This window comes from Maniola hyperantus, chromosome 13, assembly GCF_902806685.2.
Source record: "Maniola hyperantus chromosome 13, iAphHyp1.2, whole genome shotgun sequence".
NCBI lineage: Eukaryota > Metazoa > Arthropoda > Insecta > Lepidoptera > Nymphalidae > Maniola > Maniola hyperantus.
This window is the reverse complement of record NC_048548.1, coordinates 7,851,567-7,864,406: the sequence shown is the minus strand read 5'-3', so window position 1 is coordinate 7,864,406 and position 12,840 is coordinate 7,851,567. Positions and strand designations below refer to the sequence as shown.

The 12,840-nt window shown below is 38.1% G+C and overlaps 1 protein-coding gene across 4 annotated transcripts in view; it reads left to right on the top strand.

Moving 5' to 3' along the window:
• Positions 1-296: 296 nt before the first annotated feature.
• Taf1 (TATA-box binding protein associated factor 1) overlaps positions 297-12,840 on the top strand; it is a 29,295-nt gene continuing 16,751 nt past the window's right edge. For 3 of the 4 annotated variants that reach the window (XM_069502646.1, XM_069502645.1, XM_069502643.1), the window contains exons 1-14: positions 297-676; positions 1,146-1,213; positions 2,163-2,401; positions 3,358-3,472; positions 3,944-4,122; positions 4,841-5,015; positions 5,531-5,710; positions 6,371-6,498; positions 7,125-7,369; positions 7,963-8,122; positions 8,687-8,921; positions 10,059-10,244; positions 11,123-11,295; positions 12,080-12,200. In XM_069502646.1, the coding sequence (XP_069358747.1) occupies positions 457-676; positions 1,146-1,213; positions 2,163-2,401; positions 3,358-3,472; positions 3,944-4,122; positions 4,841-5,015; positions 5,531-5,710; positions 6,371-6,498; positions 7,125-7,369; positions 7,963-8,122; positions 8,687-8,921; positions 10,059-10,244; positions 11,123-11,295; positions 12,080-12,200 (2,424 nt within the window). In that variant the 5' untranslated portion in view covers positions 297-456. The remainder of the gene's footprint in view (positions 677-1,145; positions 1,214-2,162; positions 2,402-3,357; positions 3,473-3,943; positions 4,123-4,840; positions 5,016-5,530; positions 5,711-6,370; positions 6,499-7,124; positions 7,370-7,962; positions 8,123-8,686; positions 8,922-10,058; positions 10,245-11,122; positions 11,296-12,079; positions 12,201-12,840) is intronic. The other variant, XM_034974397.2, reaches the window with a different exon arrangement.

The following is a 12,840-nucleotide window of genomic DNA, read 5'->3' as shown; positions in this document are numbered from 1 at the left end:
GGTTTTAGGTAGTTAAGCTTAATATGAGTCTGAGATTTATTATGATTTTAAAATAGAAGAAAATTATTATGAACAAATAGTTTTTTGCTTCCAAGATTTTGGATTGTGAGTTAATGATATTAAAAACGTGAAATTATATTATCATTCTTTACAATAATAATAATTGGTTTAATGCGCCCTAAATCAGGGTATTTTTATTGTAATTTAGGGTGAATATCCTAACACAATTAGGATAAAATCAAAATTGTAAGTGGAAACACTGGTATCTTGTTTCTTGTCAAATCATCAAAATCTAATGTCAAATTGTGAATTGTGAAAACAAAATGCTGGACGCACTTCTGCAAGTTTGTAGTTTGGAGTTATTTTCCTGATTTTTTTTGTTAAATATGGAGAATAAATTGATTGTTGTGTAATATTTTCAAATCCTATACAATAAACTCGTATTAGTTGTTCAAGATGTGCGACAGTGATGATCCGAACGACCACAGTCGGTCCGGCATGGACCTGACTGGGTTCTTGTTTGGTAATATTGATGAAAGCGGTCAGCTTGAAGACGATGGGCTATTGGATGGCGATTCCAAGCGAATGTTGTCTTCACTGACCCGCTTGGGCCTTGGTTCTATGTTATCGGAGGTATTGGAAGAAGAAGAACCGATTCAGGACGATGAAGAGAAAGGTAAAACTATGATCATATCTGTCATATTTTGGCCATTGGCTTAGGGTACACCAGATCCCGAACGCAAAATGACTATTCCTTTTTTAAATGATTTTAACTAAATATTTTATACACATTTAAATTTTTAATTATCAACATGTTTTTATATGGGTCCCAGACTTGAAATAAAATGATTTTATTTATTTATTTTTATTTTATTTATATTTTGGCCATTTATAGCTTGGAAAATAGGTAACATACGAAAGGATCACAAATTGGTGTACTACTAAATACTTTGTAGTGTATGTGAGGGTTTTTATAAAATAAATTTATGCTATACTGTTCTGAGCCTGTGGCTATACTAGTGACGGTTCTCCGAACCCAGCACAGCCCAGCCTGTGCCTAGTTTATTATAAATCAATCCATACACATGTCAGAGTAAATTATACTATACCTATACATTGTCATAGAAATATTTTTTAATTTTCAGATTATGCCCAAAAGAGTCCGTCCGCTGTTGATTTCTTTGATATTGATGATGCAGCAGAAGATGAAAAGGTAATATACACAGAGGTACACATCACGTTATTTACAAATATATTTTAACTCATATGTATGTTTTTTTTGAATAAATTAATATCAATGTTTATGTTTTTTTTATTCTATGATAGTTTAAAACCTAGTATTGATATTAGATCATTTAATTTAATGTGAATATACTTCAATTTTACAAAGCAGCATGTTAGTTGTAGTTTGGACTTAAATTGTACCAACCTGGATGCTACATTCTAAAAGCTTAAATTCCACTGAGGAAAGCACATTGACTTTAGAAATATACATGCTAACTTAGTATATTACAATATCAAAATATGAACTAAACTGGAAAATTGTCATTTTGGGAGTGCATACTTACATTTATGTGAAGTAAAAAATACCTGAAGAACATGGAGTAAAGAATAGTCATGCTAGGACGTTATATTCAAATCTAATCTATAAGTGTAACTCTAAAATAAAAAAGTGGAAATATACATACACTTGTCTATAACAAAAGATATTAGTCAGCCTCACAAGAGTTTATGATGTAAATAGGTCAGCAGCAAAAGGTGTTAGGTATCTAGATAGTCTGCAAATAACCGAAGACTTAAAGAACAATAATAATGTGACTTACTGAAAATTCATACTAATATTATAAATGTGAAAGTGTGTCTGTCTGTCTATCTGCCAGCCTTTCACGGCCCGTCCGTTCAACAGATTTCAATGAAATTTGGTACAGAGATAGCTTGGATCCATGGAAATGACATAGGCTACTTTTGATCCCGCAAAATTAAAGAGTTCCCACAGGATTTTTAAAACACGATACCACACAGACAAATTTGCGGACACAAGTACATTTTAGATTGGATTATGAATATTTTGTTTAGTTTGGGTAATGGGCATTTGACTGACATAAGCACCTAGCACATTATTTTTATGACTAACGTTATTGTTTTTGTGTTAACACCAAAAGGAGATAGAGTGCAATATAGAATCTAACAATAAATGGGAAACTGAGTCTGATTCAAAAAATGAGACAAGTATCCAAGAAAATAATGCTGTGGATGTAGATATTAAAAGCGATTGTCCACAGACTGATGAAAAATGGAAAGAGGATTATGAGAATGAATCTGAACAACGGAACAATGATGAAGGTTATGAGGGTGACATGGAAGGTGACGGAGAACTTATGCCACCACCGTCTACAGTGCCGTAAGTAACGTCGTTCTTCTTCTTCTTCGCTCTGGGCTGGTTTCCACACTTAAACGTTTCCGTCTGTTGTCGTGTATTGCCCCTCCCTGCTGAAGTCTTCACTTCAGCCATCCGAGCTCGCTCCAGAAGCCGAGTAAGTAAGAGAGTAACATCGTTATTCAGTGTTTATTTGATTAATGTTGAAGTCAGTTAAAATTAATGTAGCCACAGATTATTCCTAACTGAACCATAGTTTTAATTAAATATCACTTGCTTCAACGGTGAAGGAAAACATCGTGAGGAAACCTGCATGCCTGAGAGTTTTCCATAATGTTCTCAAAGGTTTGTAAACTCTACCAATCTGCACATGCCCAGCGTGGTAGACTACGGCCAAAACCCTTCTCGGAGAGGAGACCCGTGCTCGGTAGTGAGCCAGTGATGGGTTGACCATGAACCATTCACCTGAGCTAGTCTATTATCCTAAAGAGTAGGATAATAGACTAGCTCAGGTTTAAAATAAAATTCTACTTTATTAATGTCAGTGATTATAATCAGGAGATAATAGCTGTACATACTAGCCGAAGCATAAGACTGTACAATATTATTAGTTATAGATGTCCAAATAATATGACTTTTTATCTGACATGCAATAATTGTTGCCAATAGCGCTTAAGTCGTGTTAGTAGTGTTTTCTTGTTATAAGACCTAATGTAAAATAGTAGTAGTAAGTACCTGTAAATTGAAAGTTGCATTGGTTTCTTGTTGGTCAGCAAAACAATCATAAACGTAGTACGCGACAGGTCGAGATGGCAGTCAAGCTATTAGGCGGGGCGATGCAACTTACACCCGCGCGTTTCCCGCGCTAGTCCACACCGGGTTTGTGCGGGGCGTCTCCACCCCGATTGCCAACTAGACCTGTCGCGTACTATACCTGTGCATGCAGATTATATATATATATATATTTTTTTGCCTTTTAGAAAACCTAAAACTGATAGGCCTAAGAAATTGGACACTCCACTGGCGGCTATGCTACCCTCTAAATATGCTAATATTGATGTTACCGAGTTGTTCCCAGACTTTAGGCCTGATAAAGTAAGTATGACACTTTTAGTATATTATATTAGTTAATAGGAACTAAATACATACTTAATTAATATAAAAAAAAAATTATAGTATTGTACAAAAAAAGGTTTTTTAATAAAGAAGGCTAAAGACTGGTACGCGATCATCAAGTGCGACAGGCGATAACACTAATGTTTAGTGTTGTGTTGCAAAATGTCGCGCGTCGTTGTCGCTTACCTCATTTGTATACAGAAGTGCGCAAGTGTCGCGTGTCGCTGTCGTGTAGCTCAAAGTCTACCAGAGTAGGTTTTCGATTTTCAGTTTTAAAATTTTCACACCTATTAAAAAATCTTGGGACAATGTTGCCAAATATCTTATTTTTCCATGTTGATTTAAGAAACTATTATGTTGCCTCTTTAAACTAGCTGATTCGCACTGGCTTTGATTGCTGAAAGTTCTGAAAATTCTTTTAATCAAAATCATACATTTTCATTTTGACAGGTATTGTTATTCTCCCGTTTATTCGGACCCGGCAAGCTGTCTAGTTTACCACAAATCTGGCGCGGTGTAAGGAGGCGCAGACGCCGCAAGCGCAGTGGTAGTACGGGGAGCGACACACCACAGGCTTCTGACCTGCAAGAAGTTCAATATGCTAGTGACGATGAAGAGAAATTTCTTAAGTAAGTAACTTTAGGACCTGGCCAGCTAGCTAGTTAATCACAAATCTTCTGATCTTTAATGTTGATAGCATGTTATATTTTTCAGAACTGACAGACTAGAACTATTTAGATTAGTAATAATTTAACATAGAAACTATATCGATTTGCAAATACATAAATAAATAAATAAATCCTTATGTGTTACAAAATGAAACATAAAATTTTGCTTAAAATAATAAAATAATTACCCTCGAACCCAAACTAGGATAGCCTGTGACATGGAGGTCAGTCTCTTTCCCACTTGTGCAATCTAAATATATAAAATAAAAAGGTGACCGACCGACCGACCGACTGACTGATCTCAATCAATCTTTTATTTGCTGTAAATGTAGGTTAAGAAAGATTTTTTACAGTAAACTTAAATAGTATCACCACATAATAGTATCAACGCACAGTTCAAACAACTGGACGGATCAGGCTGAAATTTGTCATGTAGATAGCTTATATGACGTAGACATCTGCTAAGAAAGGATTTTTGAAAATTCAGTCACTAAGGGGTTTGAAATTTGTGTAGCCCGCGCGGACGAAGTCGCGAGCATAAGCTAGTATAAGATAACAAAGAAAACAAACATCAACATACATATTATTTTAAGGATCATGATTTTCATTATTTACTAGATAATGAAAAACCATGGAACTAAGAATCAGCTAGGATTATTCATGAAAACGATGTTTTTAGGCCTATGGAAGAGAACACTCAAGTATCACAAGGCGATTCTAATTCACAAAATTCAGGGGACAAATCGCAAAGGCCAACGCCGGCACATTGGCGCTTCGGACCCGCACAGGCTTGGTATGATATGCTCAATGTGCCAGAGACCGGCGAAGGATTTGACTATGGATTTAAAGCAAAGGTAAGTATTTGTAGGCCGGACTCACTTGTTCAGGTGATCTGAGAAATATATCTATGGTGGGGCGCTTTCAGAGAGATAGAGAAAAGAGTTTACACGATAGCTATCCGTTTCATAATGCTCCCTGTGAAAAAGGATAGTACTAGATTAAGATTCTTTACAACTGATTTAGCCTTTTCGACTTTGATTTAGATTTTTGAAGTCTGTTAAAAGCAGGATTGATGAATTGTAAAAGTTAGTTAAATAAGTAGGATTTAAGAATACCATCTACATTCCACACATGACCAGCGTGGTAGACTATGGTCAAAACCCTTCTCACTCTGAGAGGAGACTGTGCTTTGTAGTGAGCCGGCGATGGGTTGATCATGATGAAGAATACCATAAAATTAAAAAGTATACTGAAATCGACCCTGACTAACTGTACGGAATGCAAAAGAGATTATTTTTTTTCTCTTTCTTTAATTTTTGCCCCTTTGAAATTGTTAAACCTTAAATGACCTTCCTAAATGTTATCATAGGCACCATCTCCAGAAAAGGAAGACAAGTCAAAGGAAAAGTCTAATGAAGGAGATCCCAGCTCTGATAATGAAAATAGAGACAGTCCCGACAGTGGCTTTCCCGATGACGCATTTCTTATGGTGTCTCAACTGCAATGGGAAGATGACGTTATATGGGATGGAAGCGAGATTAAACAGAAGGTAAAAAGCTAATTTATATAAGACTGGATGATGCCCGCGACTTCGTCCGCGTAGAATTAGGTTTTTAAAAATCCCGTGAGAACTTTTTGATTTTCCGGGACCTCTACTTACTCTCTATAAACCATGGGAAATAGATTGAATGGATTAACAGTGAAAAGCCAGTAGACAGACAGACAGACACACTTTCGCATTTTTAATATTAGTATGGATTTTTTAAATCTAAATGTATCGTGTATGTAATGTATGTAATCTAATGTAGAAAAGTCGTCACTCACTCACTGATTGAATAGCCCAAAAACTTGGACCTAGAAAGCTGAAGTTTTGCAGGGAACCTTTAGAGTCTAAATTATAAAGGGGACCTCTGCATCTGGCGTTATTCCTAGATTAAAATTTTAGAGAAGGAATTAGACCGGATTTTCCGTAATACCCACGGGATAGAGATTAAAAGGGTGGATTAGGATATTTAGCGGCGGGCGGTAACTAGGTAGTTTTTTTTAAATATTTCGTTGATATTGGTCCTCAATGTTATCTCTTGGTAGTGAAAAGTCGGGAAGGTGACCGAATATCAAATCTTAGGTAAATCCTATGTTCTATAACTTCATTATACTGATAAGATCATATAAAAATTTATTAATAATGAAACCTTTTTACGTATTGCAGGTTCTAGCCCGCCTAAACAGTAAAAGCAACGCCGCAGGCTGGGTGCCGACGTCAGTCAGTAGAACTGCTCAACAGTTCTCTCATCCAAGACCGCAGCAACCCACGCCTTTGACCACCAAACCTGCTACGTAAGTAATCGCCGGGGAAATTGAACGCCCACAGTGAACCACATTATCATCTTTTTTGCCATACAAAAAATTTGTCCGCGTGGACTACACAAATTTCAAACTAATATTTCACCCCCTTAGGGATTGAATTTTCAAAAATCCTTTTTTTGCAGATGCCTACGTCATAATAGCTATCTGCATGCCAAATTACAGCTCGATCCATCCAGTAGTTTGAGATGTGCGTTTATAGATCAGTCAGTCATCTTTTCCTTTTATAGGTATATTTAGATGCCCGCGACTTCGTCCCCGTGAATTTAGGGTTTTAAAAATCCTGTGGGAACTCTTCAATTTTTCCGGGATAAAAAGCAGCCTATGTCCTTCCCCGGGATGCAATTTATCGCTGTACCAAATTTCGTCAAAATCGGTTGAACGGATGGGCCGTGAAAGACAAACAGACAGACAGTCACACAGACAGAAACACGTTTGCATTTATAATTTTAGTATGGATAAAAAATAACCCACTTTGCTATTTTCGTGAAAATGTACGATTCCGATCGAATACTGACGAAACTCAACAGACCATATGACAAAAGTGTTTATTTGCTATGTAATGGAAGTCATTAAGGTCACAAAATCACTTCTTTTAGAACAACAACCTCAGCAACCAACAACACGGGCACAACTTCTGCAGAAGGGGAGGACAATACTTGGTACAGCATTTTTCCTGTAGAAAACGAGGAGCTTGTCTATGGAACTTGGGAGGACGAAGTCATATGGGATGCTGAGAACATGCCCAAAATACCCAAACCCAAAATACTTACGCTGGATCCCAATGATGAGAATATTATCTTGGGTATTCCTGATGACGTCGATCCGTCGAAGATAACCAGAGGTAAAGTTCGTACACTTACATTACTTGCAACTACTCCTATATATTTTTTACTAGCTGATGTCCGCGACTCCGTACGCGTGGATTTAGATTTTTAAAAATCCCGTGGGAATCCTTTGATTTCCCGGAATAAAAAGTAATCGGAGGTCGGGGGTTCGATCCCGGGCACGTACCTCTAACTTTTCGGAGTTATGTGGGTTTTAAGTAATCAAACATCACTTCCTTTAGCGGTGAACGAAAACATCGTGAGGAAACCTGCATGCCTAAGAGTTCTCCATAATGTTCACAAAGGTGTGTGAAGTCTACCATATACACATGGCCAGCATGGTAGACTATGACCAAAACTCTTCTCAGTCTGAGAGGAGACCCGTGCTCTGTAGTGAGCCAGCGATGGGTTGATCATGATGATGATGACGTTACAGAGAGAGCCCTATACAAATACTTTCTGTGGATAGAGTTCGACGTATTCTACAGACGCTTTTCTACGATGAAATCCAGTGAAGAAAAGCTCATTATTTTCCCATTTCTGGGCTATAAAATTGTCTGTCAAGAAAAATTTAAATAGCACATTTTACAATAATAATATTGTAATTTAGAACGAGGTCCAGCACCAAAAGTAAAGATCCCACATCCACACGTAAAGAAATCAAAAATCTTGCTGGGCAAAGCGGGTGTGATCAACGTTTTACAGGAAGACGCGCCGCCGCCTCCGCCTAAATCTCCTGATCGGGATCCATTTAATATTTCCAATGACGTGTGAGTAATGTATAGACATATTTCTTATTTAATCCAGAGTTTTACCAATGATTATCAAGTCAAAATGATGTGAGATCTAATGATTTAAATTAGTGAAATGAAGCGATCCTATTGGTAGGTTTGTTCCTATTAGTGGCAACATTCATATTTTGCATCCTCCAATTCGGATCCACACTGCCAATTTATCCTGACAGGTGGCGCATAAGCGAACCGGTCATAGAGGTAGTATCATCTGTGGAACTGGCTATACTGAGCTGAGCAAGAAACTGTGAAGATGACAGCTTGCATTGGCTGGACCCTCAGAACAAGGACTATTAGAAGTAGCCCTATTGTGACACTTACTGTTAGAGTGAGATAGCTAAATGCATTTAAGCTCTAATTAGAACGTGACAAAATGATTATGTTTTGTCCTTATCACCGTGGCCACTGTTTTTTGTTTGCCAAAATGTATTTGTACGTGAGTATTTGGCAACACAACGCAACACAAAACCGCTATCTCTTTCTAAAGGTCGTTATGCAATATTTTCTGCCGCGTACTGTAACTAGATTTTTTTTACCCTTCAGGTTCTATCAACCAAAATCCCAAAACCCGCGCTTAAAAGTGGGTGGGGGTCAACTCATACAGCACAGTACTCCAGTAGTGGAGCTTCGCGCTCCTTTCATACAAACCCACATGGGACCGGCTCGACTGCGCGCCTTCCATCGACCAGCTATGAGGAAACTGTCGTATGGGCCGTTGGCTGCCCCAGGACCACATCCGGTTCAACCTTTATTGAAGCATATTAAGAAGAAGGCTAAGGTTTGTATATTTATACTGAATTGGAGCTCTTCAAAAGGTTTTTAATTCTTTACAAGCTTCGAAGATCCAGCAATACCTATGATGTCCAACGGAGTTTTTCTATTGGTCATCCCAAATATGCGTTTGTCATATAGCATGCTGTTCACTCATGTTATATAGGTATCCCAAATCCCAACCAGCGTACATCAAAGTCGTACTATAATTGTTTCTCCAGATAATATGCTCATATTTAATGTATAATGCTTTTGGTAGATCCCTTGCCCTTTCGTATTGGTATTTATAAGAACGATAATAATGGTTGCAATCAAATTAATATTTCCTCATTCTACGGTTGCAAAAAACTCTCTCCTCATACAGCAGGATGGATTACAGACCTCAGTGGTCGTACAGTATCAACTGTGGCGCAACCATTCTCTGCCAAAAATATAGGTATACCTACACAAATTGTTTGGTTCTGATTTACAGCGGTCAATATGTATTTACGATCCGTTACGCACGGTAGACCGTTAGAATCTGTAAATATAGAAGTCGCCGTGCCTATGTGCACGGAGTTGCAGCGAGTGTGTGCGTATAGACACGGCGACTTCCATACAAATTACGGATTCTTACGGTCGCCTTCGACTGAGTTGCCGGGCGACAAGTCGACCGTGCGTAGTGACTCTAGAGTCTAGAGTTTACCTCTTAGACTCTGAGAGTTTTTTTAGGGTTCCGTACCTCAAAAGGAAAAACGGAATCCTTATAGGATCACTTTGTTGTCTGTCTGTCTGTCTGTCGGTCTATCAAGAAACCTACAGGGTACTTCCCGTTGACCTAGAATCATGAAACTTGGCAGGTAGGTAGATCTTATAGCTGACATTTGGGGAAAAATCTGAAAACCGTGAATTTGTGGTTACATCACACAAAAAAATTAAATTGTGGTCATGAACTAATAATTAGTATTTTCAATTTTCGAAGTATGATAACTATATCAAGTGGGGTATCATATGAAAGGTCTTCACCAGTGGATTCTAAAACAGATTTTTATTTATTTTTATGCATAATAGTTTTTGAATTATCGTCCAAAATGTCGATAAAATACGACTGTAGTACGGAACCCTCGTTCGCCGGTTTTTTTTAACTGTATTTATTGGTCAACAGCAACGTGAATCTGAACGTCTGGCGTCTGGTGGTGGAGACGTATTCTTCATGCGGACTCCTGAAGATCTAAGCGGTAGGGATGGGGAACTAATCTTTGTGGAGTTCTGTGAAGAACATCCACCCCTCATCAGCCAAGTTGGCATGTGTAGCAAGATCAAGAACTATTACAAGAGAACCGCTACCAAGGTAAGCTACTTTACTTGATGAAATATGGAGATGTAAGTCTAATAATGATATCAATTACTTAACTTATTTAAAATATTGATAAGTTTTTCAAAAATAACGTAATCGTCATCATCATAATCAACCCATCGCCGGCTCACTACAGAGGACGGGTGTCCTCTCAGAGTGAAAAGGGTTTTGGTCATAGTCTACCACGCTGACCATGTGCGGATTGGTAGACTTCACATACCTTTGAGAACATTATGGAGAACTCTCAGGCATGCCGGTTTCCTCACGATGTTTTCCTTCACCGTTAAAGCAAATGATATTTAATTACATACTTAAAACGCACATAACTCCGAACAGTTAGAGGTGTGTGCCCGGGATCGATCCTTCGACCTCCGATCAGAAGCTGGACGTCCTAACCACTAGGCTATCACGGCTTACCTTACCTTTATTTACGTTGTCAAAATATTGCGCATCTCGCTCTTGAGTATGTCCCACCCGTAAATGTGGATTGAAATAGCATACAAGAGTGTGTGAGAACACACGACTTTGGCTGAGATCTATAGAGTGCACTTTGACTTCGCTCAGACTTAAGATTGAGTTAAAACGAAACAGATTTATGTGAGAGATATAGCTCTGTCTCGTTTTAACTGTCTTATGTCTAAACTAAGTCAGAGTGCGCTCAGTAGATCTCAACCTTAGAACTACCAAGAAGCGTACTCTAGAATCTAAGATTTTTTTTTGTTGTTGTGCCTTATCATGCGATCAGTCGATGGACTATGAGCAGATTGGTTGGAGGATAGGTTGGCGTGATTGGAGACAACTTCCCCAGCGGGAAAACTCCATGAGTCTAAGATTGAATCTATTGAATTGAGCTATTAATGTTTTTTTTGTAGGATAATGGACCCAAACCGCTGAAGTATGGAGAAATAGCGTACGCACATACGTCACCGTTCCTTGGAATTTTACCACCGGGGGCGACACAGTCTGTCGTTGAAAACAACATGTACCGGGCGCCTATCTACGAGCATACGTTATCTCAGACCGACTTTCTTGTTATACGGACTAGGTAAGCACCATTCAATTTTAATAGTTTTTAGGGTTCCGTACCTCAAAAGGAAAAACGGAACCCTTATAGGATCACTTTGTTGTCTGTCTGTCTGTCTGTCTATCTGTCAAGAAACCTACAGGGTACTTCCCGTTGACCTAGAATCATGAAATTTGGCAGGTAGTTGGGTCTTATAGCTGGCTTTAGGGGAAAAACCGTGAATATAGGGTTAGATCACACAAAAAAAAATTGTGGTCATGAACTACTAATTAGTATTTTCAATATTCGAAGTAAGGATAACTATATCAAGTGGGGTATCATATGAAAGGTCTTCACCTGCACATTCTAAAACAGATTTTTATTTATTTTTATGCATCATAGTTTTTGAATTATCTAAGTAATGTATATGTAAGTATCTAATAAGTAGGTAAGTCTTATAGCACACATCAGGGAACAAATCCGAAAACCATGAATTAGTGATTACATCACAAAAAAATAATTGAAATATGATCATTAACAAATAATTAGTATTTTCAACTTTCAAAGTACGATTACTATGTCAAGTGCGTTATCATATGACTTTACGTGTTCATTCTAAAACTGATTTTTATTTAATTTTATGCATAATAATTTTTGATTTACCGTGCAAAATGTCGGCAAAATGCGTGAGTCTGACTCGCACTTGGCCGGTTTTTTACCCGACTGCGGCGAAGCCCAAAAGAGGGTTATTTGTAAAATCTAGCTAACTAGTATATCAGCGATAATGAATAGTGTGAATAATAATTGATAATTATTTTATTTTTAGACAAGCATATTATATCCGCGAGGTAGATGCCGTATTCGTGGCCGGCCAGCAGTGCCCCCTGTATGAGGTGCCAGGACCAAATTCAAAGAGGGCTAACAATTTTGTTCGAGACTTTTTGCAAGTGTGTAGAAATTTTTAAAAACTTTTTTTTTTAATTTTTAGAGCTTGCCTGTCATACCTTTTTTTTCGCTTAGAAGGGGAAAATCCTCATGAACATCCTACCGACTAAACCCCTCCTTTCTCTGAGCAATAATGTCCCCGCCTTGTTGGCCTACCATTACTGCCGCAGTCTTAACTTAACTTCCTGCTCTTTCGTTTTTCTCCTTACTTTCCATTATAACTTCCATGTATTTCTGAACTAATCAGCCACTTCCTTTTCTCTTTCAGCATTGTGCTTATGAGGCTCTCCACTCCAAACTCTCCTCCCAGCTCGGCCACGACATTCCTTCTTTCTTTCTCAAACTGAGGACAACGGAACACTGACAAAACAAAAGTGGATTTTGTGCTTGCTCAGAAGATGCCTATTCAGTTGTCAAAAGTGGAGGGGGTGGAGTGGACTGAAGCCGGAAGTTTCTGGCAACCCTCAAGCAAAAATCAATATAGTTTTGTAGTACTTTTGTCTGCCAATGTTTATTATTCTTAAATATATAAAAGGAAAAGGTGACTGACTGACTGACTAACTGACTGATCTATCAACGCACAGCTCAAACTACTGGACGGATCGGGCTTTAATTTGGCACGCAGATAGCTAATTTGACGTA